Genomic DNA, 24,550 nt, shown 5'->3' with positions numbered 1-24,550 from the left:
ACACGGGAACAGGTGCCCTCGGCAGCTTTATTGCCCCGCGGCGTCACCAGGGTCACCGGGGGGTGTCACCGCCCCCGATGGGGGGGTCCCGCTCCCCAGTGGGGGGGTCCCGGTCCCCAGTGGGGGTGTCACCGTCCCCAGGGGCGGTGCCGGGCTCCGGGGACTCGGCGGCGCTGAAGTAGAAGTCGAGGCGGGTGGTGGCATCGTGGCTCCGGGAGAGCCCCAGGGGCTGGTGGCCCCGCGCCGAGGTGCAGAGGAACCAGCCGGGGTTCGCGGCCGACTCGAAGCGCCACAGCCCGGCCCGGTACGAGCGGAAGAAGGTGAAGGCGGCCGAGGCCGGCCCGGCGCGGGGCAGCTCCCGGATGTCGGCGTCCTGCGGCGGCACCGGCGCGGGACGGGACCGGGACGGCACCGGGATGGGACCGGGACGGCACCGGGCAGCCACACGGGGACGGGGGACCGCGACAGCGGGGGCTGCGGTCACTCCAGCCCCGTGGTGTCCCCTCTCCAGGGTGTCCCCATCCCTTTCATGTCCCAAACTCTTTCATGTCCCCATTCCCACTGGTGTCCCCATTGACGTCCCCATCCCCATTGGTGTCCCCATCCTCATCCTGTCCCCATCCCCATTGGTGTCCCCATGATGTCCCCATTCCCGTTGATGTCCCCATCCCTGTGGTGTCCCCATTCCCATTGGTGTCCCCATGGTGTCCCCATCCCTTTGGTGTCCCCATTGTTGTCCCCATCCCTGTGGTGTCCCCATCCCCATCCTGTCCCCATTCCCACTGGTGTCCCCATTCTGTCCCCATCCTTTTGGTGACTCCGTCCCATTGGTGTCCCCATTGATATCCCCATTCCTATTGGTGTCCCCATTGATATCCCCATTCCTATTGGTATCCCCATCGATATCCCTATCTCCATTGGTGTCCCCATGATGTCCCCATCACCATTGATGTCCCCATCCCCATTATTGTCCCCATCCCATTGGTGTCCCCATGATGTCCCCATTCCCATTGATGTCCCCATCCCCACTGATGTCCCCATTCCCCTTGGTGTCCCCATCCCATCGGTGCCCCCCCCGCGCTGTCCCCCCGCTGGCGGTGGCTGACCTGCAGGCACAGGCTGGGCCGGGGGCCGGGGGCGCTGGCGAGGCACCGGGACCCGTTCTGGATGCCCATGATGACGGGCAGCCGGGCGGGCGCGAAGGCGCGGTTGGGCACCCAAAACACCTTCTCTGGGGTCACCCCCCCCATACCCGCGTCAGGGCGCGCCCGGGGGGGGTCCCCATCTGTGTCCCCCCCCCCCGCGGGGTCCCCCCTCACCTTCCCGCGCCGCGTTGGCCCCCTGCAGGTGCCCGGCCACGAGCCGCCCGTCGCGCAGGTAAAGGCGCTTGTGGTCCACGTCGCAGATCCTGCGGGGACAGCGCGGACAGCGGTGCCCCCTCCGCCCCGCCCCGCGCGGGGCCGCTCCCGCAGCGCCACTCACCGGTACCGGAACACCGCGCTCCGCGGGGCGGGCGCGGGGCCGCGGGCGGCGGCTTCGGCCTCTGCGCGGAGATAGAAGAGGAGGAGGGCGAGGGGGAGCGCGGGCTGGCGCGCCATGGCCCCGCCGCCGCTGCCCGCTCCCGGGGGTCCCCGCTCACCCATGGGACGAGGAAGGAAGGAGGAGGAGGGCGGCGGAGCTGTTGCCACACCGCTGGCGGAGGGGGAAGCGCTGAGTTCCGCCCCGCCGCGGGCTCGGCACGGCCCGGAGCGGGGGGGACACACACCGGGGACGCTCGACACCGGGAACGGGACACACACACATGGGGACAGAGCCGGGGGTCAGCGCGCCCGTCGGAGGTGGCGGAGGCGAGACTCGAACTGTCAACCTCGGCGCTGGGGGGGCGGCGCCCTCCTCGCTGCGCCACCGGAGCGGGTATGTCTCAATGAGGGGGGCCCTGGGGCGGGGGGGGGCACCAGGTGGGACGGGGGGGCCTTGGGGTGCACCCCACTGTTCGGGGGGGGGTGCCTATGATCCAGGGCAAGACTGGAGTGGGGGCTCCTTGGGGTGCACAGGGTGCCTGCGAATGAGGGCAGGGGGCCCTTGGGGTGCATGGGTGCTGTTGGGACACTGAGGTGCCTGCTGGCTGGGCTGGGGGGTCCATAGGGTGCCTTTGAGCCAGGGCAGGGGGGCCCTGGGATGCTTGCAAAGGAAGGCAGGTTGTTCTTGGGGTGCATGGAATGCCCAGCAGCCGGGGTGGGGGCTCCTTGGGGTGCCTGGGAATGAGGGTAGGGGCTCCCGGGGTGCACGGGGCACCCCTCAGCCAGGGCAGGTACGCATTGGGGTGCAGGGGGCACCCACCAGCCTGGGTGGAGGGTCCCTGTGGAGCAGGGGGTGCCTTGGCAGCCGGGTCCGGGGCTCTGTGTGGGCCAGAACTAGAAGTGGGTGTTGAGGGGGGGGGATCCCCCTTTCCCCATCCCATGACCCCCTCCGTTTATTCCCATTCCCAGCAGTACCGGGAGGAGCGTTTGCACATGACGAGCGGGAGCAGCAACCAGTGACCGGGAATGTGGGTGCTGGAGCCCCCCCGGAGACACCCCCGAGTTCCGGCCCCTGAGGGGCAGCTCCGCGGTTCCTCCAGGAGCTGATTCCTGACCCAGTGTACGTCCAGGGGCGGGAAAAGGGAGTGCTTTCCCGCCCCGTATGCTAATGAGGTGTATGCAAATGAGGTGGGCGGGGCGAGGCGTGTCCCGCGGCTCCCCCGGGGTCCTGCCCTCGCTGGCTCTGCCCCGGGGTCTGTCCGTGGGGCAGGGTGTCTGTGTGCCCGTCTGTCCTGGGTGTCAGGGTGCAGGGTGCCTGTCTGTCCCGGGTGTCAGGGCACAGGGTGTCTGTCCTGGGTGTCAGGGTGCAGGGTGCCTGTCTGTCCTGGGTGTCAGGGCACAGGGTGTCTGTCCTGGGTGTCAGGGTGCCCATCTGTCCAAGGTATTGGGGTGCAGGGTACTGCTATCTGTCCTGGCTGTCTGTCTGTCCTGGCTATCAGAGACACGGGTGTCCATCTGCCCTCGGTATCATGGACATGGGTGTCCATGTGTCCTGGGTGTCAGGGTGCAGAGTGCAGCCATCTGTCCTGGCTATCAGAGACACGGGTGTCCATCTGCCCTCACTATCAGGGACATGGGTGTCCATGTGTCCTGGGTGTCAGGGCGCAGGGTGTCCGTCTGTCCTGGGTGTCAGGGTGCAGAGTGCAGCCATCCGTCCTGGCTGTCCATCTGTCCTGGCTATCAGACACACGGGTGTCTGTCTGCCCTCAGTGTCAGGGACACGGGTGTCCATCTGTCCTGGGTGTCCCCTCTGCCCTGGGCATACGTGTGCCCAGTGTCCGTCTGTCCTGGGTGCCGGGGCTCTGTCTGTCCTGGCTGCATCCCAGGGAGAGGCCGGTGCCGGCGCTGGGACGGCTCCAGCACTGGCAACCGCAGCGCCCGGTTGCATCAGGCACCGAGAGGCCACAATGGCTCCAGGCCCCGGCCCCACCTCAGCCCTGACCATCCATAGGGATGAGGAGCTGGACTCAGGAATTCACGGATCCTGGCACTCCCTGGGTGTGAGCGGGGTCCCTATGGCACATCAGGGAGGATTCCTGGGAGCGTTTGGCCAGGTCCGATGGGAATCCCTGACATCCCATAGCACCCCTTGGGAAGAAGGGATGGAAGAGCCAGGACATCACCTGGGCACAGGGACACTAAACAAGTGCCAGACCTTGGATAAACAGGACTTGGCGACCACTAAACCATCAGGGTGTTGATAGTGAGACCCCACTTCCAGGAGCATCCCTGGGGCACAATCCTGATCCCAATGGAGGTCCCGAAGGCTTCAGCTTGTGCCAAGCAGGTGACGCTGAGCCAGCAGCGGTGCTGTAACAATGATCCAAGCGCCAGGAACAGGGATCTCTCCATGTCCCAGGTGCTCCCAGATGCTGTTGGCTTCCCGGTTGTTCATCCTGAGCTGGATGTGGGTGATGGAGGGTGCGGGAGCTGCCGGGAATGGTGCTTGTGGAGGGTGAACCTGGATGGGGTGGGAGAATTGGGCTGCACTTTGGCACAAAGCATGGAATAGGCGGGATAATAGTGCCAGCATCGCCTTGTCCTGAAGCTTGGGGGATGCTGGGATGGAAAGCGCGGTTCCCACCCCGATGTGAGGCATCACGCTGGATCCCAATGGGAACAGGAATCCCTGCGTGTCCATTTCCCACCCGGACACACAGCCCGTGGCCTCCTCCTTGCTTTTGCCACTGTGCTTGGGGGACTTGGACCTTCCCCATCCCCTGTGGGACAGTCTCCAGCCTGGAGACCGCCCCGGGGTGGCGCCGGGACAGGACGAGCCCATGTCCCAGTGGCGGGCTGGGGTTGGCACGGCCATTGAGGGTGGTGCTGACAGTGCCGGCCCATTGGGGCTGCTGCACCCCGTGTGTGTTTAAACCCTTAGCGCAGCGCTACCGGCTCCCGGTGCCCGTCCCGCCGCGCCGAGCCTGGGCCCGCACAATGGCGGAGCCGCTGGCCCCGCAAGATGGCGGCGGCGCTGAGGGACCGGCCCCGCCGCCCGCGGGCGGCGCAGCGCGCATGCGCGCCCGGCACCCGCGCCTCGAGCCGCCGGGCAGCGCGGGAGGCTCCATGCGGCCGCGCCGGTGGAGGGGGGTGCCGGGGGGGGACGCGCGGGTTAATGCCCGCCCCGCCGCGCTCCGCGGGGAAGCGGCCCGGCCCAGCCGCCCTCTCGACCCTCCGTCTGGCGGCCGGTTGTCCGCGGAGGGCGCGGGGCAGGCGCAGCGGGAGCGGCCGCTGCGGGAGTGACTTCCAGCGCCTCCCCCGCTCGCCCGCAGTGGTTTGCGCCGCGGCGCGTTCGGCGCCCGCCATTGGCTGTGCGGGGCGGGTGGGCGGGGCGAGGAGGGTACAAATAGAGGCGGTGCGGCGGGCGCCGCGCTCAGTCTGCCGCGGCCGAGTGAGCTGCTGCCGGGTCCCGCGCTGCCGCCGCTGCCGCCCCCGCTCCGCCAGCGCCATGAACGGGCAACTGAACGGCTTCCACGAGGTGCTCATCGAGGAGGGCACGTTCCTCTTCACCTCCGAGTCCGTGGGCGAGGGGCACCCAGGTGCGGGCCGCGGCCGGGGCGCGGGAGGGCGCAGGCGCAGGCCGCGGGGCGGGCGGGGGGAAGAGGAGGAGGAGGAGGAAGGGAGGGGGCTGATGGCCGCGCGCGCGCTCGGGGGGGGGGTCTCCCGGCGGCGGGTTAAAGGGGGGGGGTGGGGGGGGGGCGCGATGACGCCAGCGGGCGCGCGCGCAGTGGCGGGGCGGCGCGCGCCGCATTGCGGCCCCCGCCGCGCACGTGCTTCCCGCGTGGGGTGTTGTGGGGGGGTGGGAAGGGGGGGCAACATACACCCGCGACATGTCGCGATATGACACGGTACGTACTGTAGGGGTTGGGGTTTGGGGGGCTGTTACCGGGTGACGCAGCGGCGGGGGGGGGGGGTGTGTTCGGGCCGCCGTGACTCAGCCGTGACTGAGCAGATCCTGGTTGTGCCCCGCGGGGTCAGCGGGTCTCCCTCAGCGGGGGGTGCCGGGGATTGGGGCTCCCCGGTCCTACCCCCCCGCGCTGGAGGCTCGGGACCCCCATGGGGGCTGCTCCAGCCCCTCCCCCCAGATCCCCGTGGGTCACAGCGCGGTGCCAAGCGCCCCCCAGCAATGGGGATGGCTTCCCCAGTGCCCCACAGCCCCTGGGGGGCCGCATTGCCCCATGGCGTGGCCAGAGCCCGGCACCTGCGCTGCCGGTGCCCTCGGGGCTCCCCACGCCCCGGGTCACGCGCTGCTGCCGCAGGGATAAGGAGTTGCTCACCCGGGTGCGGTGGAAGGCCCGTCCCTTTGCTCTTTCACCCCAAGCAGAGCCCTGGGGAGCCGCCCCCCCCCCTCGTCCCAGCCCGGTGCTGCCTCATCCTCTCCCAGATCCGGCCCAAAAGGTCGTGGCCAAGGACGCCACGGTCCCTGGGAATTGCTTATTCACAGCCGAGCTCCGGGTGGCCTTTGGGAAGCTGCAGGGAGCCGGAGGGGGCTCGGCCTCTCCCATAGCCCATCCCGGGCGCTGGGTATCCGGTGGGAGCTGGCGGGTGCGCAGCAGCACCCCCCGGGAGCCGGAAGCTGGCACGCTCCAGCTGGGAAAGCCGGGAGCCCTGGCAGTGCCAGGCCCCTCCGGCACCGCCATCCGTGGCTGAGCCCCAGCTCTGACCCGGCTGTAACTGGAGCTTAACTGGTAAATGCCTGGAATTCCAGGCTAAGAAGCCGGCTCGGGGACAAGGCGAGGGCTTGTGTGCACGGTCGGAGCCCTCTGGATTAATGGGAGGCTCGTGCTCCGCTTCCCAACGGAAGGAAGGGCCGTGCCCTGTCACAGCCTCACCCTCTGTCCCCCAGATAAGATCTGCGACCAGATCAGCGACGCTGTCCTGGACGCCCACCTCAAGCAGGACCCCGATGCCAAGGTGGCCTGTGGTGAGTGTGGCTCCCCCCGGGAGGACATGGGGTGGGTGCCACTGGCGCAGGGTGGGTGCCACCGGCACTGACATCACCCTCCTTCCCCCCAGAAACGGTGGCGAAGACGGGGATGATCCTGCTGGCGGGGGAGATCACGTCCCGCGCGGCCGTTGACTACCAGAAGGTGGTTCGGGACACCATCAAGCACATCGGTTACGATGACTCCTCCAAAGGTATGTGCGGGGGGGACGTGGGGGGGTGTCAGGGCTCGGTGCTGGAGGGAGGGTCTCAGCACACCGGGCTCACTGTGGCCTCGGCTCTGCCCCAGGCTTCGACTACAAGACGTGCAACGTGCTGGTGGCGCTGGAGCAGCAGTCGCCCGACATCGCGCAGGGTGTCCACCTGGACCGCAGCGAGGAGGACATCGGTGCTGGGGACCAGGTGAGGCCTCGCGCCGCCGGAGCCACCGCAGCGCGGCCAGGGGAGCCCTAGGTTCACCCACACCTCCCTCCCCTCACGCAGGGGCTGATGTTCGGCTACGCCACGGACGAGACGGAGGAGTGCATGCCCCTCACCATCGTCCTGGCGCACAAGCTCAACGCCAAGCTGGCCGAGCTGCGCCGCAACGGCACCCTGCCCTGGCTGCGCCCCGACTCCAAGACGCAGGTGAGGCTGCGGCACCCATACCCCGGTGCCCCGCGTCCCCACGCCTCCCTGACGGCCCCGTGTGTCCCCCCCCGTGTCGGCAGGTGACGGTGCAGTACATGCAGGACCGCGGTGCCGTCATCCCCATCCGCGTGCACACCATCGTCATCTCGGTGCAGCACGACGAGGAGGTGTCCCTGGACGAGATGCGGGACGCGCTGAAGGAGAAGGTCATCAAGGCCGTGGTGCCGGCCAAGTACCTGGACGACGACACCATCTACCACCTCCAGCCCAGCGGCCGCTTCGTCATCGGCGGTCCCCAGGTAAGGCCGCGCTCCCGCTGGCCCCGCGGCGCTGGCCCCGCCACGGTGACGGTGACGGGGGCGCTGCTGGCGGTGTCCCCACAGGGTGACGCCGGCCTCACGGGCCGCAAGATCATCGTGGACACGTACGGGGGGTGGGGGGCACACGGCGGCGGCGCCTTCTCGGGGAAGGACTACACCAAAGTGGACCGCTCGGCTGCCTACGCCGCGCGCTGGGTGGCCAAATCCCTGGTGAAGGCCGGGCTGTGCCGCAGGGTGCTGGTGCAGGTGGGTGCTGCTGCCTCTCCCCCTCCCCGCGCTGCTCGGGGGGGGTTCCTCAGGCTTATTCCGTGCCCCCCATCCCCACTGTTAGGTGTCCTATGCCATCGGGGTGTCGCACCCCTTGTCCATCTCCATCTTCCACTACGGCACCTCGCAGAAGAGCGAGCGGGAGCTGCTGGAGATAGTCAAGAAGAACTTCGACCTTCGCCCCGGGGTGATCGTCAGGTAACGGGGGGGGACACGGAGCAGGGATTGGGGGGGACACACACTGGGGGGGCTGAGCACCGCGCTTGTGTCGTTGCAGGGACCTGGACCTGAAGAAGCCTCTCTATCAGAGGACCGCAGCCTATGGCCACTTCGGTAGGGACAGTTTCCCTTGGGAAGTGCCCAAAAAACTCAAGTACTGAGGAAAATCCCGGCCCTTGTCAGGCTTTTCCCCCCACCCCAGCGGGCGTAGGCTACAGAGAAGCCCCTGGGCTCTGGGGGCAAGAGCTGGGCCCCCCCTGGCCCCCCCATATCCCTCCCTCTTCCCTCTCGCCATCGGTTCCATGGGGACCACGCGTGGCCTCGGCCCCCCCCAACCCCTCCGGCTGCTCTTGAAACCTGGTGGCACGTCTGAGCTCAGAGATGGCAAAAAGCCCCCCCCGAGGGGGGGTTAACACCGTGTGTGTCCCCCCCCCCCCACGGTGCAAATGGAGCTGGGGGGGGCCCCTGCTGGTGCTGGACTTGTCCTAACCCTGATTTTAACCCCCTTTCCTTCAGAGGACACACATTTACGGGACACACACACACACACACATGGGTTGGGGGGGGGCCACGGTGTTAAAACCACCCCCCCCCCCCCGTGTGGGGAGGAAAAACCCTTTTCTGGTTGTTTTAAGTTGTATTTTTTAGCCAACAACCGAAGTGACTCCACAAACTGCACAACCCACCCCCGGGGGGGGGCGGGGGGGGGGCTCGGCCGAGCTTAGGGATGGATCCTGGGGTGGGGGGGGGCACTCAAAGCTTTGGGGGGGGGGGGTGTTGATACTTGAACGTGTTTTTCTAGCGGTGTATTTATTGTGTGCTGAGGGGGGGTGTGAGTACAGAGAAGCCCCCGGCTCACGCGGCAGCTCTTGATTCCCCCCTCCAGCATCCCCCCCCCTCCTTCTCCATCCTCCCCCATCACCCCCCCCCCCAATTCCCACTCCAAAGCGGGGTGACAGCCCCGGGAGCGGGCGCTTTGGCCGGTGTGGTACAGAGAAGCCGGCTTGTTTACTGCCTGTCCCGGGGGCCGGGCCCCCCAAGTGCCTTGGCAAAGGGGGGGGGGAACGGGGGGGGGGAAGGTGAAGGGGGGGGCCCCCCCTTTTTGGTTTTTATTTTATTTCCCTTCTTTTCCCGAGGTTTTTATTCCATTTTGTTCCGATTCCACCAAAACTGCCCCCAACTGGCAAATAAAACTGGGTTCAATGCGCCGCGCTCAGGCTCACTGGGGGGGGGCACGCTCAGAGCTCGGGCTCCGTGCCCCCCCCCCGCCGTGTCCATGGCCCCCCCAGCACCCTCCTCCTCCTCCTCGGCCGGGCGCCAGTCGGCGAAGGCCAGTTCCTGCGCCAGGCGCTGCGGGGGGGGGCGCCCCACGGCCAGGTTCCGCAGCGAGATGCACGTCATGAGCACGCTGCGGGGGGGGGGCAGTGAGGGGGTGTCCGGGGTTCGGCGCTTAAACCGTGACGGGGGGGTGGGGGCAGTAATGGGGGGGCAGTGATGCGGTTTGGAGGTCAGTGATGGGGTTTTGGGGGGGTAAGGGATGGGGTTGGGGGGGGTTTCTAATGGCAGTTTGGGGGCAGTAACGAGGGGGGGGTCTGTAACAGCTTGGGGGGGCAGTAACAAGGGTTGTGGGTCAGTGTCAAGGTTTGGGGTGTCTGGGGGGATCAGTGTCAAGGCTTGGGGGGGCAGTGATGGGGGGTTGGGGGGCACATAATGAGGGGCCATAATGAGAGTTTAGGGGGGCCACAGTAATGAGAGTGGGGGGGGCACAGTGAGAGTTTGGGGGCACAGGTACAAGGTTTGGGGGGGTCCCATAAGGAGGGGTTGAGGGTCACTGATGGGGATTGGGGGGGGCCATAACAAGAGGGGCACAGTAATGAGGGGGTGGAGGTCAGCAAAAACAGGCTGGGGGGGGGGTCCATGAGGGGTTAGGGGTGTCAATAATGGGGGGGGGGGCAAAGATGAGGTTTGGGGTGTCTGTAAACAGAGTTTAGGGGGGGTAGGAATAAGGTTTGGTGGAGCACTGATGGGGTTTGGGGGGGTCTGTAACAGTCTGGGGGGGCAGTAATGAGGGGTTATGTGTCAGTGCCAAGGTTTGGGGTGTCTGTGATGGGGGGGCAGTAATGGGGGGGTGGGGTTCAGTAGCAGGTTGTGGTGATGAGGGATTTGGGGGGCACAAAGTGAAGGGTTGGGGGAGGTCTGTTACAAGGAGTTGGGGGGGTCACAGTAATGGGGGCCCACGATGAGAGGTTGGGGGCAGTGATGGAGGAACAAGGGGGGGCTGACAAGGGGTTGGGGGGGTTACTGCTGAGGTTCTGGGGTGACAGTGATGAGGGGCTGGGGCCAAGGATGAGGGTTTGGGGGGGTCACAGTAATGAGAGTTGGGGGGGCTGTAATAAGGGGTTGGGGGGGCCACAGAGTTTGGGGGTGCAATGACAAAGTTGGGGGGTCACATCAGTGAGGGTCTGAGGATCAGTGCTGAGGTTGGGGAGGGATGTCAGTGATGAGGGGGGGCCATAAGGAGGGTTTGGGGTCAGTGATGGGTTTGGGGGGGCAGTAACAAGGCAGGGGGGTCTCTAGTGCCAGTTTGGGGGCAGTAAGAAGGTGGGGGGGGGTAACAGTAATGAGAAGGGGGGGTCAGTGATGGGGTTTGGGGTGTCTGTACCAGTTGGGGGCGCAGTAATGAGGGGTTGTGGGTCAGTACCAAGGTTTGGGGTGTCTGTGAGGAGGGGGGGTCAGCAATGAGGGTTTGCAGCAGGTTTGGGGGGGGCAGTGAGGAGGGGTTGGGGGTCAGTGAGGAGGGAGTTGGGGGGCACATGATGAGGGGCCATAAAGGAGAGGTTGGGGGGGGCAGTGATGGAGGAGCAGGGGGGGCTGACAAGAGGTTGGGGGGGTCACTGCTGAGGTCCTGGGGTGACAGTGATGAGGGGCTGGGGTCAAGGATGAGGAGTTGGGGGGGCCACAATTTGGGGGTGCAGTGATGAGGTTTGGGGGGTCACATCAAGGAGGGTTTGAGGGTCAGTGCTGAGGGCTGGGGGGATGTCAGTGATGGGGGGGGGCCATAAGGAGGTTTGGGGTCAGCGATGGGGGGTCAATGATGAGGTCTGGGGGGTCAATGATGTGTTGGGGGGGGCAGTGATGGGTTGGGGGGTCAGTGATGAGGTTTGGGGAGGCAGTGATGGGGTTAGGGGTTAGTGATGGATTTGGGGGTCAGTGATGGATTGGGGGTCAGTGATGGGGTTGGGGGTCAGTGATGGTGTTGGGGGGTCAGTGATTGGGGGCTCAGTGATTGATTGGGGGGGCAGCGACGGGGTTGGGGGTCAGTGATGGGGTTGGGGGGCAGTGATGGGGTTGGGGGTCAGTGATGGTGTTGGGGGGTCAGTGATTGGGGGCTCAGTGATTGATTGGGGGGGCAGCGACGGGGTTGGGGGGGTCAGTGATTGATTGGGGGGGCAGTGACGGGGTTGGGGGTCAGTGATGGGGTTGGGGGGCAGTGATGGGGTTGGGGCTCCCCCCGCGGTTGGGTGCCCGGGGGGGGGTCAGGGGGTGCCCGGGGGGGTCGGGGGGGGTCAGTGCTCTCACCTCCTGCGGAACAGATGGAGCTTCCTGCGCAGGAAGCGGCGCAGGCGCTGCCCGAGCCCGGCCCCGCGCTCCCGCCGCCGCCGCTCCCTCCGCAGCAGCAGCGCCACCAGCGGGTCAGCGGCGGCGCCGGGCGGCAGCGGCTCCCCCAGCAGCGGCCGCAGCTCCGGGGGCAGCGGCTCGGGCGCTGCGGGGCGGGACGCGCTCAGTGCCGGTGCTGACCCCCCCCCCGCCCGGATCCCCCCGGGCCCATCCCGGCGCTCACCGGTGCCGTTGCGCAGCCGGTCCCGCAGCTCCTGCAGCCGCGTCAGGTTGTGCTCCAGTGCCCGCGCCGTCGTGTTCACGTACAGGTACATGTAGCACGAGGGCTCCGCGGACACCGTGTGCACCTTGTGGTACTGCCCCGCCGGCAGCTGCGGGGGGGGACACACACCGGGGCTCAGCCTCATGAACCCCCCCCCAACCCCTCCCCGCTGCCCCCCCTGCACTGACCTGCAGCCCCTCGCCCTCCCGCAGCGAGTGGTTTTGGTGCTGCTCCACCAGCTCCACCAGCACCTCTCCCCGCAGCACCCGCAGGCTCGTGTTGCCCAGGTCCTCACTCACAAAGTTCTCTAAGTGCAGCCCTTTGGGGGGGGGGGGACACAAATAGGGGTTCAGCCCCCCCTCTCCATCATTGGGGTTCAAACCCCCCCCTCCAGGGCTGCCCCGTACCGGGGAAGTCAGCGATGAAGACGGCGTCCGTGTGCCCGTCCAGGCTGCTCTCGAGCTCCTGCAGCCGCTGGCGCCAGGGCGACAGCTCCAGCAGCAGCGGCAGCACCCAGGGCGTGCGGCGCCACGGCGACCAGGGCGCCCGCACCACGTCCACGCGCGGGTCCACCAGCCTGCGGCACCCCCCGGCCCTCAGCACCCCCCAGCGGCACCTTTGGGGGTGCTGCTGCTCCCCCCCCCCAAAATACCCCCCCCCCCAAACCTCTGCTGGAAGCGGTCGTTGATGGAGACCCAGATGTCGAAGTAGATCTGGGGCTCGGAGATGTTGTAGCGCGGCAGGAGCTGGCTCAGGCACGTGGCGTATTGCTTCAGCATGTCCGCGTGGTCCTTCCAGCGCCGGCTCTGCGTGAACACCTACCCCGGGGGGGTGTTGGGGGGCTGCGGGCACCCCCTGTGTCCCGTGCCCCCCCCCCGGGCTCTGCTCACCCCCGGTTTGAGGTACCCCACGTCCCCAGTGAGCCCGTCCCGGTACGTGATCTTGACGTGCTGGTGGAAGCGGGAGTGAACCATCATGTCCCAGGAGTAGCCGTAGAGGCCGTTGGTCCAGTTGTTATAGCCCTGGGGGGGGACACACACAAGGAAGGGATATGAGACCCCTGTGCCCCCCCCCAGCACCGCCCTATGGCTCCAAAAAGCACCCCCATATCCCCCAAAGTGCTCCCCCTGCATCCAAACCCCATCCTTGCAGCCAAGGAAAATGCCCCCTGCTTCAGAAGTACCCCCCAGGTCCTATGAAATATCCCCCAAAGTGCCCCCCCCGTCTCCAAAACCACCTTCCATGTCCCCCAAACTGCCCCTCACATCCAAAACAAGGTCTCCCCATGTCCCCTCAAATGCGCCCATGCCCCCAAAAGCCTCCATGTCCTCAAATAAGCCCCCCCATGGTCCCCCAAATATCTCCCAAAATACCCCCCCATCTCCCCCAAACCTGCCCCCCCCAGTACCCCCCCCTTTGCCCCCACCTGGGTGATGAAGTGTGAGTAGGGCAGGAAGAGCTGCTCCAGCACGTAGAGCACGGTGAAGGCAGCAGCGAGGTGCTGCCGCGGCCGGAGCCCCCCCCGCGCCCCGTAGTGGCAGTCGGGGCTGTGGCGGGGGGGGGCGGGTGCTGGGCAGCCCCCCCCGCAGCCACCGCGGGCACCGCGCCACCAGGCGCCGCGGCCAGCCGGGGTGGCAGAACAGCCCGCTGCTGGCCAGCATGGTGTATGGGAACATGCCTGGGGGGGGCACGGCTCAGGGACCCCCCCTGTGCACCGGGGCAGGGGGGTTTAGGGGGTCCCCTGACCAGGCTTGGGGGGGATTTGGGGGTGCCCAGGGGTCCCCTGCACAGTTTAGAGGTGGTTTTGGGGGGGGGGGGGGTGGGAGGGTGCTCAGATGCACCTCCCTAGGATGGAGGTGCTCGAGGGGTGTTTTTGGGTCCCCTGGGAGTGCTTTGGGGGTGTTGTGGGGGTCCCTGGGGGTGTTTCGGGGTTCCTGGGGGTGCTCTGGGGGTGTTTTGGGGTCCCTGGGGGTGCTTTAGGGGTGGTTTTGGGGTCCCTGAGGGTGTTTTGGGGGTGTTTCAGGGTCCCTGGGGGTGTTTTGGGGGTGTTTTGGGGGTGTTTCGGGTGCAGACGCTGTTCTCACCGATGCTGAAGAGCTGCGAGTTCATGCAGTGGAAGTAGGTGACGAAGACGAGGGCGATGGGGCGGGTGGCGTCGAGCAGCAGCAGGAACCCGGCCGAGAGGTCGAGCAGGAGCCCCCCCCCCGTGCACCACCAGCAGGCTGGTGCTCTGCTCCGACAGCACCAGCCTGGCCACAGCACCGGCATCACCCCGGCACCCTCCTCATCCTCATTCCCTCACCCCCACCACCCTCCTCATCCTCATTCCCTCACCCCATCACCCTCCTCATCCTCACCCCATTACCCCCCCCATCGCCCTCCTCCTCCTCACCTGAAGGGTGTGAAGAGCCAGTGGCGCGCGAGGGAGCCCATGGAGTACCCGCTCACCCAGTCCATGTCCAGCTTCTTCAGCCCCGCGATGAAGTACACCAGGAAGATCTGGGGCACAGGGACAGTGTGGGGACAGGGACCCTTAGGGGCACACCGGGCACCCCATGGGCACACTGGGGACCCCAAGTCTCACCTGGGCTCGCAGCAGGGTGTAGTTCCACAGCGGGACGTGTGCGTTTCTCTTCTGAGGCCGAAAGAGCCCATCCACAGACCTGTGGGGACACGGGGGGGGGGGGCACCCCAAGAAACAGGGTGACCAGGTCACTGTCACCACACTGCCACGGGGACACCCCCTGGGGACCACACTGGTGACACAGGGGTCACCCTTATGTCACCCTATGGGGACACTGCACCCTGTGCCACAACCAGAGCACCCCAGTTACACAGGGGCTCCCTGTGCCACCCATGGGTGCCCCAACCCCAGAGTGTCCCGGTGCTGGGGGGGGGTCCCGGTGCCCACACGCACCCGTAGCGGTCGGCGCCCAGCAGCGTGAGCTGGAAGGCCAGCAGCCCGTACAGGTAGGAGTGGTTGTTCCAGGAGGTCTTGTCCAGCAGCAGCACGTACCAGTACGGGCACAGGAAGGCCACGCAGCTCAGGCGGTACCAGCACCCCAGCATCATGCCCAGCGCCCCTGCACCGGGGCACGGTGACACCCAGGGCAGCCCCAGCATGTCCCCTGCCTGTGCCTATCCCTCCCCGGCTCCCCTTCGGGTCCCCAGCTCACCCGTTTCCCTGCCCCTGGCTCCCCTTTGGGTCCCTGTCCCCATGCCCCCATCCCACCCCTGTTTCCCTGTCCCAGTGTCACCCCGAGCACCCATCTCAGTGCCCACCACCCTCTGCCAGGGCAGTTCCCATCCCGGTGCCTGTCCCCGTGTCCCCATCCTTCTCTGGCTCCCATTCATGTCCCTGTCCCCACCTCACCCCTATCTCTGTCCCAGTGTCACCCCGAGCACCCATCTCAGCGCCCATCACCCTTTACCATGACAGTTTCCATCCCAGTGCCTGTCCCCACCATGTCCCACCCCTCCCTGCTCCCCTGCCGCCGCTGTCCCGTTGCCGGTGCCGGTACCGAGCATCATGACGGTGTAGAGCAGGTACATGCCGTCGAGCGGCAGCGGCCGCAGCGCGGGCAGCAGCGGGAAGCGGCACACCTCCAGCCCGTCCAGGAAGCGCCGGTCCAGCAGCGCCATGCCCCGCTCCTGCGGCACGTCCAGCACCATCAGCAGCCCTGCGGGAGGGGGGCAATGACCGCCGGGACCTTCACCCGCGGCCGACGTGGCAGTGTGTGTCCCCCGCCGGTTCCCGGTGCTCACCGAAGGCGGCGCGGAAGGCGCCGAGCGCGGCGGGGTCTGTGGGGCGGTGCAGCAGCCGCACGAAGCGGTGCCAGCGGGTCAGGTCCCGCAGCTCGAAGCCGAGCAGCCGCCGGGTCACGCTGGGCTCCGGCTCCGGTCCCGGCTCCGGCTCCGCAGCGGCGGGGCCCGGGGCCTGCTCCGGCCGCCGCCGCCGCGCCGGGCCCGCGGGGGCTCGGGGCACGTCCCGCTCCCGCTGCTCTCCCGCCGCTGCCGCCGCCATCGCCGCGGCTCCGCCCCTCGCTCTACGTCACAGCACGTCACGGGGCGCACCCACCAATCGCGGCCGCCCAACAGAGCCACGCCCTGACACACCCACCCCAGGCCCCGCCCACCCTCCGAGCCGCCGCTCCCGGAAGCCCCGAGCGGGGCGGGGTTAAGAACGGGGGACCCCGTGGAGGCAGTGGGTGTCCCTATGGGTGACAGTGGTGTCCCCATGCTGGCAATGGTGTCCCTATGGGTGGCAATGGTGTCCCCATGGTGTCGGGGTGTCCCCAAGGGTGACAATGGGTGTCCCCATGGTGGCAATGGTGTCCCTATGGGTGACAATGATAGTATCAGGGTGTCCCCAAGGGTGACAGTGGTGTCCCCTATGGGTGACAATGGATGTCCCCAAGGGTGGCAATGGTGTCCCCATAGTGGCAATGGTGTCCCTATGGGTGACAATAGTGTCCCTGGGGTGACAATGATAGTGTCAGGGTGTCCCCAAGGGTGACAATGGGTGTCCCCATGGTGGCAATGGTGTCCCCATGGTGTCAGGGTGTCCCCAAGGGTGACAGTGGGTGTTCCCTATGGGTGACAATGGGTGTCCCCAAGGGTGACAATGGGTGTTCCCATGGTGGCAATGGTGTCCCCATGGTGTCAGGATGTCCCCACAGTGACAATGGTGTCCCTGTGGTGTCAGGGTGTCCCCATGGCATCGCTGTCCCGCAGTCGCAGCATTCAGGACCATGGCACAGGGGGTCACCCTCCGGCTCTGGTGGCACAACACGAAGCTGCTCCTCGAGCTCGGCCTCGTCACCATCGTCACCATCATCACTGTCCTCGTGGCCACCGGCACCATCCCCACACAGAGACACCCCCGGGGCACCAATACACAGTGATTGGACGTGGGGGGGGGGCATTGATGGGGGGACACATGGGACACATTGGGGGGGACATAGAGGGAGGAAACACATGAAGACGTGTGGGAGGACGCATGTGGGGACAGGGGGGAACAAGTGGGGGGACATGGGGAGAGGACACAGATGGGGACACGTGGGGAGGACACACGTGCAGACACAGGGGAGGACACAGATGGGGACATGGGGGCACAATGAAGGGGACGTGGGGGGGGGGGGCATTGATGGGGGGACACATGGGACACATTGGGGGGGACATAGAGGGAGGAAACACATGAAGACGTGTGGGAGGACGCATGTGGGGACAGGGGGGGAACAAGTGGGGGGACATGGGGAGAGGACACAGATGGGGACACGTGGGGAGGACACACGTGCAGACACAGGGGAGGACACAGATGGGGACATGGGGGCACAATGAAGGGGACATGGGGGGAGGACAAGGGGGGGACACATGGGACACATTTGGGGGGACATAGAGGGAGGAAACACATGAAGACGTGTGGGAGGACGCATGTGGGGACAGGGGGGGAACAAGTGGGGGGACATGGGGAGAGGACACAGATGGGGACACGTGGGGAGGACACACGTGCAGACACAGGGGAGGACACAGATGGGGACATGGGGGCACAATGAAGGGGACATGGGGGGAGGACAAGGGGGGGACAGGCTGTGCAGCGCCGAGGGGCGGACCCAGCCCGGTGCATGGCGCTGGGGACAAAGGGCGCAGTGTGGCGGTGTCGCTGTTACCGGTGTCATCGGGGGAGGGACACACGGACACGGGGTCCCAGGGAGGGGACAAGGGGTGGGAGGGTCCCGCGGAGGGTTGCGGACACGGGGGTCCCGCTGCGGACACACACACACGGTGCCGGTCCGTGCCCCGGGGGGGCGGTCCCGGTCCCTCCCGCGCCGGGGGCGGGACGGGCCCGGGCGCTCCGGGACCGGCACCGAGCGGGCACCGACCGGGCACCGGACCATGGTGAGCGCCGCGGCCCCGGCGCCGCTTCGGCTTCCCGGCGGGGGGGACCCGGACCCGGGCCCGCCGGGGCCTCCCCGCGTTGCCCTCCCCCCGGGCCCCTTTCCCCTGGCCCCATCATCCCCATGGCCCCTGTGCCTCCACGTTCCCACATTCCCGATGTCCCCGTGTTGTCCCCATGGTCCCTGTGGCCCCCATGGTTGCATGTCCCCATGTGCCCCTTCCCCATGGTCCCGATTCCCCCCTAGCCCCTGTGTCCCCCTGCTCCCTCTGTCCCTATGGTCCCCATAGTCCCTGTGTCGCCATGATCCCTATGTCCCTATGGTCCCCATGTCCCTGTGTCCCCAAGTTCTCTTTGTCCCCACAGTCCCTGTGTGCCCCCTCCTCATGGTGTCCATGTCCCCATCATCCCTTCTCTGCAATCCCCATGTCCTTGTGATGTCCCCATGGTCCCCATGTCTCCAGAGTCCCTGTTCCCCAGTGTCCCCAATGTCCTGATGACCCCATAGTCTCCATTCCCCCACGTGCCCCTTTCCTACAGTCCCAATGTCCCCATAGTCTCAATGTCCCCGTGGTCCCCATGTCCCCTGTGTTCCCATAGTCGCCACAGTCTCAGATCCCCTTCGGATCCAATGTCCCCATGTCCCAGATGTCCCCATGTTCCACTTACCTGTGGTCCTTGTGTCTCCAATGTCCTGATGTCCCCCATGTCTCCGGGTCCCCCCTGATCCCCAATGTCCCCCTAGTCCCCCGTGTTCCCCCTGTCCCCAATGTCCCCATAGTCCCCCATGTTCCCCTGTCCCCAATGTCCCCCTAGTCCCCCGTGTTCCCCCTGTCCCCAATGTCCCCATAGTCCCCCATGTTCCCCTGTCCCCCATGCCCCCAGAGTCCCCCATGTTCCCCCTGTTCTCAATGTCCCCATAGTCCCCAATGTCCCCATAGTCCCCCATGTTCCCCCTGTCCCCAATGTCCCCATAGTCCCCCATGTTCTCCTGTCCCCCATGTCCCCATAGTCCCCCATGTTCCCCCTGTTCCCAATGTCCCCATAGTCCCCCATGTTCCCCTGTCCCCAATGTCCCCATAGTCCCCCATGTTCCCAATGTCCCCAACGTCTCCATAGTCCCCAGTGTCCCCATAGTCCCTAATGTCCCCGTAGTCCCCCATGTTCCCCCTGTCCCCAATGTCCCCATAGTCCCCAATGTCCCCGTAGTCCCCCATGTTCCCCCTGTCCCCAGTGTCCCCATAGTCCCTCATGTTCCCCTGTCCCCAATGTCCCCATGTTCCCCCTGTCCCCAATGTCCCCATAGTCCCCAATGTCCCTAATGTCCCCATAGTCCCTCATGTTCCCCTGTCCCCAATGTCCCCATAGTCCCCCATGTTCCCAATGTCCCCAATGTCTCCATAGTCCCTAATGTCCCCATAGTCCCCCCATGCTCCCCCAGTCCCCAATGTCCCCATGTCCCCCACGTTCCCCTGTCCCCCTGTCCCGGTGCCGCAGGCGGGGCTGTGGCAGTGCCAGCGCGAGGCCGAGGCGGTGGCGGGGCTGATGCAGCAGAACATGCTGCGGGCGCTGGAGCGGGACGGGCGCCTGCGGGACCTCGACACGCGCGCTCAGAGCCTGCGCGCCATGGTGGGACATGGGCACACCACAGGGACACTATGGGGACAGAGGCTGGGGGGGCACTATAGGGACATAGAGACTGGGGGGGACACTATAGGGACATAGAGACTGGGGGGGATACTATAAGGACATAGAGTCTGGGGGTGACACTATAGGGACGTAGAGACTGGGGGGGGACACTATAAGGACAAAGAGACTGGGGGGGCACTATAGGGTCATAGAGACTGGGGTGGTACTATAGGGACAGAGACTACGGGGGGCACTATAAGGACATAGAGATTGGGGGAGGGACACTATAGGGACATAGAGACTAGGGGGGACACTGTAAGGACATAGAGACTGGGGGGGTACTATAGGAACATAGAGACTGGGGGGGGCACTGTAGGGACACAGAGCCCCAAAGGGGGTGCGTGCAGCCCGGGGGGGGGGTCACACACTGGGGGGTGTCCCTGGGGGTGTCCCTGGTCGCAGCCGCTCCGTCCCCCCCCGCAGAGCGAGTCGTTCTCCCGCAGCAGCCGCGCGGTGGCGCTGCAGCGGCCGCACCGCTCCCGGCGGCGTTGGGCGGCGGCGGCGGCCGGCACCGGGCTCGTCCTCATCGTGCTGCTGGTGCTGGTGCTGGTGCTGGTGCTGCGGCGGGACCCGGGCCCGGTACCGGCCCCCCCCGGCGCCACCGGCCCCCCCCCGGCACCCGCGGAGCCCCCGCGGTGACCGCAGCGGAGCGGCCCCGGGGGGACCCCGCCATGGACGGGAGCAGGAGACCCTACAATAACAACCAACGGGAGCGGATCTCGGGGGACCCTGCAGTAAATAAACACCGGGGACCCCCCAATAACAAACTGTGGGGTCTGCTTTGGGGGGGCCCTACAATAACAACCAATGGGAGCAGCTCTGGGGAGGCCCTACAATAACAAACCTGCAGGGTCTGTTTAGGGGAGACCCTACAATAACAAAGCAACCAACTGATTCACAGGGAGACCCTACAATAAATAAGCAGCCAGCTCTATCTGGGGGAAACTCTCCAATAACAGGGCAAAGGAATCAGTTCTAGGGATATCCTAGAATAATAAACCATCAGGAGCTATTTTTGGGAGACCCTACGATAACAAATCATGGGGTCTGTTGAGAGGAGACCCTACAATAACAGAGCAACAAGGTAATTAACAGGGGAGCCCTACAATAAACAAACACCAGGGTCTGTTTTGGGGAGACCCTACAATAACAACTGATGCCCCCCCCCAATACCCAAGGCCTCCAATTTGGGCAAACCTGACCAAAACACCCCCTGAGCCCCATAGTACCCCATAATACTCACTGCGACCCACAGGACCCCCTGAGCCCCATAGCACCCAATGCGACCCACAGCACCCAGAGCCTCATGGAACCTTTATTGACCCCGCGGGGGGTTGGTGTCCCCACGGGGGGCCGGGGGGTGTCAGCCGGTGCCCCGGCGCTGCCTGAGCTCGTCCTGCACCCGCTGGCACAGGGCCCGGCGCAGGGGGGGCTCCAGGGGGCTCCGGGCACAGACGCGCTGGGTCACGTCCTCTGCGCTGTCCCCCTGCGACCCACAGCGCCCCATAGCACCCACAGCGCCCCACAGCACTCACTGAGCCCCACAGCACCCACTGAGCCCCATAGCACCCACTGTGACCCACAGCACCCACTGTGACCCACAGCACTCACTGAGCCCCACAGCACCCACTGTGACCCACAGCACTCACTGAGCCCCATAGCACCCACTGTGACCCACAGCACCCACCGACCCTCATAGCACTCACTGTGAGCCACAGCACCCATTATGACCCACACCACGCCTTAGCACCTACTATAACCCACAGCACCCACTGAGACCCATGACACCCACCCCCGGGGACCTAGCACCCATCATGCACCCATTGTGCCCCACACAGCCCCCCAGACACCCCCCCACTGGGTACCCCTCAGCAGCACCCCCACTTCATCCCAGGGACAGTGGCCCCCCCCTGCACACAGCGCCCCCTACCCTGCACCCATGGGTGCCCTGAGCCCCCCTAGTGCCCCCCCGCACCCATGGGTGCTCAGGGCCCCACCTGGTGCACGATGACACTGGTGACGCTGCCGTCGTCCCCCTCGTACTCAAGGCAGAAGAGCCGCGGCCCGCGGGGGTCGGGGGGGGGCCCTGGGCTGGTGTCACCCCCGGGACCCCCTGCGGCACCCATGGCCTCAGCGCCCAGCCGAGGGGGGGCATCGCACCCATGGGTGCCCCATTGCCTCATCACCTCATAGGTGCCCCCCCCATTGCCCCGTCACCCCATGGGTACCCCCCCATCCCCATCACCCCATAGGTGCCTCCCCCACCCCCATTGCACCCATTGGTGCCCTCCATCCCCCTCCCCCCATGGGTGCTCCCCCATCCCCATCCCCATCACCCCATGGGTGCCCCCCATCCCCATTGCACCCATTGCTGCCCCCCCATCTCTATCACCCCATGGGTGCCCCCCATCCCCACTGCCCCTATGGGTACCCCACCATCCCATCACCCCATGGGTGCCCCCCCCGTCCCCATCCCCCCATGGCTGCCCCCCATCCCCATTGCACCCATTGGTGCCCCCCATCTCTATCACCCCATGGGTGCCCCATTGCCCCATCCCGCCATGGCTGCCCCCAGCCCCATCGCCCCATGGGTGCCCCACAGCCGGTCTCACCGCGCCGCCGGGGCCTGTACACGGGCTGGTCGGGCCGGCGGGGCCGGGGGGGGGTCACGGGGAGCCGGGCGCGGCCCCGCGCCTGCCGCAGCGCTCTCTCGTACGCGTCCCTATCGCGACCCACACCATATCGCAACACCCATAACGGGGCGGGGGGGGGGGGGGGAACCGGAGCGTTACCGCGGGGAGGGGCGGGGTGTGCCCCGGTGCCGGTTCAGGCCCCGCCGGTGCCGGTACCTGGCGAGCTGGTTGCGGCGGATGTGCCGCACGAAGCCGTGGCTCATGTCGAGACGCCCGCCCGGCCGGTAGCGCCAACCCGCGGCCGCCTCCATCGCCGCCGGGTCCCGGCGCGGCGCGGGCGGGGCGCGGCCCCTTTAAGAGCCCGTCCGGTAACGGGGCGCGGCCGGCGGCCGGTGGCGCATGCGCGGTCGCGGTGGTGCCGCCGCCGCCATGTCGAGCCGAGGGAAGCGGGAGCGGGCGCCGCGGGGCCCCGGCGCCGGGTCCGGGTCCGGGTCCGGGTCCTCATCGCGGGGCTCCTCCCGCAGCCGCCGGGACGCGGACGTGGAGCGGGGCCGGGCCCGGCGGGAGGCGGAGCGGGAGCGCGCCCGGCGGGAGGCGGCGGAGCCGGGGCTGGGGCTCCCCGCGCTGGATCCCGCCCGGCTCAAGCGGGAACCGGGGCCCGGCGGCGCCGCCGCGCGGGGCAAGCGGGAGCGGGAGCCCGAGGGGGACTCCGACCCGGAGCCGGAGCCCACCGGTGCGGAGCGGGGCTGGGAGCGGGGCCCCCTTATCCTCTCCCGTTAATGCCCCCCCTTAATACCCCCCCCCTTAATACCCCCCGTTAATGCCCCCGCAGTGCGCTATGGCCGCTTCGACCCCGAGGACCAGCGCAGCCGCCACTGCCCGTACCTGGACACCATCAATAAGTGAGCGGGGGGGGTTTGGGGTGTCCCCCCCCGGGGGGTGGGTGTGTGTGTGTGCCCCCCCCTGAGCTCTGCCCCCCCCGCAGGAGCGTCCTGGACTTCGACTTCGAGAAGCTCTGCTCCATCTCCCTGTCCCACATCAACGTGTACGCGTGCCTCGTGTGCGGGAAGTACTTCCAGGGTGAGCGGGGGGCGCCGGGAATGGGGGGGGCACCGGGAATGGGGGGGGAAAAGGGGTGGGGGGGCAAGGAATTGGGGGGGGGGGCAAAAAGAAATGGCGCATCGGAAGTGGGGGGGGGGGGGCAAAGGAAATGGGGGGGCACCAGAAGGGGGGGCCCACCGGAAGGGGGGGGCAAAGAATGGGAGGAGCACGGGGATGGGGAGGGACCGGGAATGGGGGGGGGCACGGGGAATGGGGGGGGCACTGGGAAGGGGGGACATGGGGAATGGGGGGGGCACAGGGGTAGGGGGGACACGAGGGACACCCATGGGCTGGGGTGCTCCCCAGGGGGGACATGGGGGTATCCCAAGGGGCTGCAGAGGGGACAGCCGGGGTGACCCCCCCCCCCATGTCCTGATGCCGGTGTCCCCCCCCGCAGGCCGGGGGCTGCGCTCTCACGCCTACATCCACAGCGTGCAGCTGAGCCACCACGTGTTCCTCAACCTGCACACGCTCAAGTTCTACTGCCTGCCCGACAACTACGAGATCCTGGACTCGTCCCTGGAGGACATCACGGTGCCAGGGCCCGGGGGGGGCACAGCGGGGGCTCAGCGCCGTATCCCCTCCGTTCCTGACTCCCGTTTCCCCCGTAGTACGTGCTGAAGCCCACGTTCACCGCGCAGCAGATCTCCAACCTGGACAAACAGGCCAAGCTCTCCCGGGCCTACGACGGCACCACCTACCTGCCCGGCATCGTGGGGCTCAACAACATCAAGGCCAATGACTACGCCAACGCCGTCCTGCAGGTGACACCCCCGGAACCCCCCCACAACCTGCTGTGGGGCTGGGGGCTCCAGCCCGGCTCCTCTGTGGGGTTGGTGGCTCCATCCTAAGTTCTCTATGGGGCTGGTGACTCTATCCTAAGTTCTCTATGGGGTTGGTGGCTCCATCCTGAGTTCTCTATGGGGCTGGTGGCTCCATCCTAGCTCCTCTATGGGGCTGGTGGCTCCATCCTAAGTTCTCTATGGGGCTGGTGGCTCCATCCTAAGTTCTCTATGAGGCTGGTGGTTCTATCCTAAGTTCTCTATGGGGCTGGTGGCTCTATCCTAAGTTCTCTATGGGGCTGGTGGCTCTATCCTAAGTTCTCTATGGGGTTGGTGGCTCCATCCTAAGTTCTCTATGGGGCTGGTGGCTCCATCCTAAGTTCTCTATGGGGCTGGTGGCTTCATCCTGGCTCCTCTATGGGGCTGGTGGCTCCATCCTGGCTCCTCTATGGGGTTGGTGGCTCCATCCTAACTCCTCTATGGGGCTGGTGGCTCCATCCTGGCTCCGCTATGGGGCTAGTGGTTCCATCCTGGCTCCTCTCCATAGGCATTATCCAACGTGCCACCGCTGAGGAACTACTTCCTGGAGGAGGAGAACTACCGGAGCA

General features: G+C 66.8%; 6 protein-coding genes and 1 long non-coding RNA gene across 12 annotated transcripts; 4 read left to right on the top strand and 3 right to left on the bottom strand.

Annotated features, from left to right (window-relative positions):
- On the bottom strand, positions 1-1,905 carry LOC115602935 (interleukin-1 family member 10-like). 4 transcript variants are annotated; one of them, XM_030474384.1, is made up of 5 exons: positions 1,640-1,814; positions 1,483-1,543; positions 1,320-1,408; positions 1,107-1,231; positions 1-373 (listed from the first exon to the last, which is right to left on the bottom strand). In XM_030474384.1, the coding sequence occupies exons 1-5, from the start codon at positions 1,641-1,643 to the stop codon at positions 53-55; spliced, it is 600 nt and encodes a 199-aa protein (XP_030330244.1). In that variant the 5' UTR covers positions 1,644-1,814; the 3' UTR covers positions 1-52. The 4 variants fall into 4 exon arrangements, with proteins under 4 accessions (XP_030330244.1, XP_030330241.1, XP_030330243.1 ...); XM_030474381.1 differs by having other exon boundaries at positions 1,320-1,543; positions 1,640-1,905; XM_030474383.1 differs by having other exon boundaries at positions 1,483-1,657.
- On the bottom strand, positions 12-22,607 carry CUNH2orf68 (chromosome unknown C2orf68 homolog). Of its 2 annotated transcripts, XM_030474387.1 has the most exons (5): positions 22,276-22,483; positions 22,039-22,148; positions 21,424-21,539; positions 20,785-20,912; positions 12-41 (listed from the first exon to the last, which is right to left on the bottom strand). In XM_030474387.1, the coding sequence occupies exons 1-4, from the start codon at positions 22,368-22,370 to the stop codon at positions 20,790-20,792; spliced, it is 444 nt and encodes a 147-aa protein (XP_030330247.1). In that variant the 5' UTR covers positions 22,371-22,483; the 3' UTR covers positions 12-41; positions 20,785-20,789. The 2 variants fall into 2 exon arrangements, with proteins under 2 accessions (XP_030330247.1, XP_030330246.1); XM_030474386.1 differs by lacking the exon at positions 12-41 and having other exon boundaries at positions 20,723-20,912; positions 22,276-22,607.
- Positions 1,693-2,707, top strand: LOC115602938. The gene is made up of 2 exons (XR_003989730.1): positions 1,693-1,914; positions 2,493-2,707. It is a non-coding gene; the product is annotated as an uncharacterized LOC115602938 (long non-coding RNA).
- Positions 4,958-9,169, top strand: MAT2A (methionine adenosyltransferase 2A). Of its 2 annotated transcripts, none has more exons than XM_030474379.1 (9): positions 4,958-5,119; positions 6,427-6,504; positions 6,597-6,719; positions 6,815-6,927; positions 7,009-7,152; positions 7,236-7,454; positions 7,539-7,721; positions 7,807-7,940; positions 8,020-9,169. In XM_030474379.1, exons 1-9 carry the CDS (start codon positions 5,029-5,031, stop codon positions 8,120-8,122), a joined length of 1,188 nt encoding a protein of 395 aa, XP_030330239.1. In that variant the 5' UTR covers positions 4,958-5,028; the 3' UTR covers positions 8,123-9,169. The 2 variants fall into 2 exon arrangements, with proteins under 2 accessions (XP_030330239.1, XP_030330240.1); XM_030474380.1 differs by lacking the exon at positions 4,958-5,119 and adding an exon at positions 5,330-5,428.
- On the bottom strand, positions 8,546-15,883 carry GGCX (gamma-glutamyl carboxylase). Its single transcript, XM_030474378.1, is given in 16 exon segments — positions 8,546-9,369; positions 11,541-11,724; positions 11,803-11,950; positions 12,030-12,160; positions 12,249-12,418; positions 12,508-12,659; positions 12,732-12,863; positions 13,268-13,390; positions 13,392-13,519; positions 13,926-14,046; positions 14,048-14,090; positions 14,234-14,340; positions 14,426-14,504; positions 14,759-14,924; positions 15,363-15,521; positions 15,607-15,883. Coding segments are annotated over 16 exon segments (2,370 nt in total). The 5' UTR covers positions 15,866-15,883; the 3' UTR covers positions 8,546-9,101.
- On the top strand, positions 17,575-20,193 carry LOC115602937 (vesicle-associated membrane protein 5-like). The gene is made up of 3 exons (XM_030474388.1): positions 17,575-17,739; positions 19,235-19,366; positions 19,850-20,193. Exons 1-3 carry the CDS (start codon positions 17,737-17,739, stop codon positions 20,063-20,065), a joined length of 351 nt encoding a protein of 116 aa, XP_030330248.1. The 5' UTR covers positions 17,575-17,736; the 3' UTR covers positions 20,066-20,193.
- USP39 (ubiquitin specific peptidase 39) lies at positions 22,414-24,546 on the top strand (the record flags this gene model as incomplete). The annotated part of the gene is made up of 6 exons (XM_030474391.1): positions 22,414-22,792; positions 22,892-22,961; positions 23,045-23,139; positions 23,558-23,694; positions 23,772-23,924; positions 24,490-24,546. Coding segments are annotated over exons 1-6 (846 nt in total), but the record flags the coding sequence as incomplete, so codon positions are not given.
- Positions 24,547-24,550: the final 4 nt, after the last annotated feature.

This window comes from Strigops habroptila, unplaced genomic scaffold (genome assembly GCF_004027225.2).
Source record: "Strigops habroptila isolate Jane unplaced genomic scaffold, bStrHab1.2.pri NW_022045586.1_ctg1, whole genome shotgun sequence".
NCBI classification, from domain to species: Eukaryota; Metazoa; Chordata; class Aves; order Psittaciformes; family Psittacidae; genus Strigops; species Strigops habroptila.
This window is presented reverse-complemented; position numbering and strand designations above follow the sequence as displayed.

Excerpts from the sequence above, each read along its gene's own strand:
- LOC115602937 (XM_030474388.1), top strand. Across the intron at positions 19,367-19,849 it reads CTCAGAGCCTGCGCGCCATG|AGCGAGTCGTTCTCCCGCAG; the intron begins GTGGGACATGGG and ends CCCCCCCCGCAG.
- LOC115602935 (XM_030474381.1), bottom strand. The coding sequence starts at position 1,803 with ATGTGTGTGTGTCCCGTTCCCGGTGTCGAGCGTCCCCGGTGTGTGTCC. Across the intron at positions 1,232-1,319 it reads GGCCAACGCGGCGCGGGAAG|AGAAGGTGTTTTGGGTGCCC; the intron begins GTGAGGGGGGAC and ends GGGTGACCCCAG. Across the intron at positions 374-1,106 it reads GGCCCAGCCTGTGCCTGCAG|GACGCCGACATCCGGGAGCT; the intron begins GTCAGCCACCGC and ends GTGCCGCCGCAG.
- MAT2A (XM_030474379.1), top strand. The coding sequence starts at position 5,029 with ATGAACGGGCAACTGAACGGCTTCCACGAGGTGCTCATCGAGGAGGGC. Across the intron at positions 6,928-7,008 it reads ACATCGGTGCTGGGGACCAG|GGGCTGATGTTCGGCTACGC; the intron begins GTGAGGCCTCGC and ends CCCCTCACGCAG. Across the intron at positions 7,153-7,235 it reads GCCCCGACTCCAAGACGCAG|GTGACGGTGCAGTACATGCA; the intron begins GTGAGGCTGCGG and ends CCGTGTCGGCAG.
- CUNH2orf68 (XM_030474386.1), bottom strand. The coding sequence starts at position 22,370 with ATGGAGGCGGCCGCGGGTTGGCGCTACCGGCCGGGCGGGCGTCTCGAC. Across the intron at positions 22,149-22,275 it reads CGCCGCAACCAGCTCGCCAG|GGACGCGTACGAGAGAGCGC; the intron begins GTACCGGCACCG and ends GGGTCGCGATAG. Across the intron at positions 20,913-21,423 it reads CCAGTGTCATCGTGCACCAG|GGGGACAGCGCAGAGGACGT; the intron begins GTGGGGCCCTGA and ends TGTGGGTCGCAG.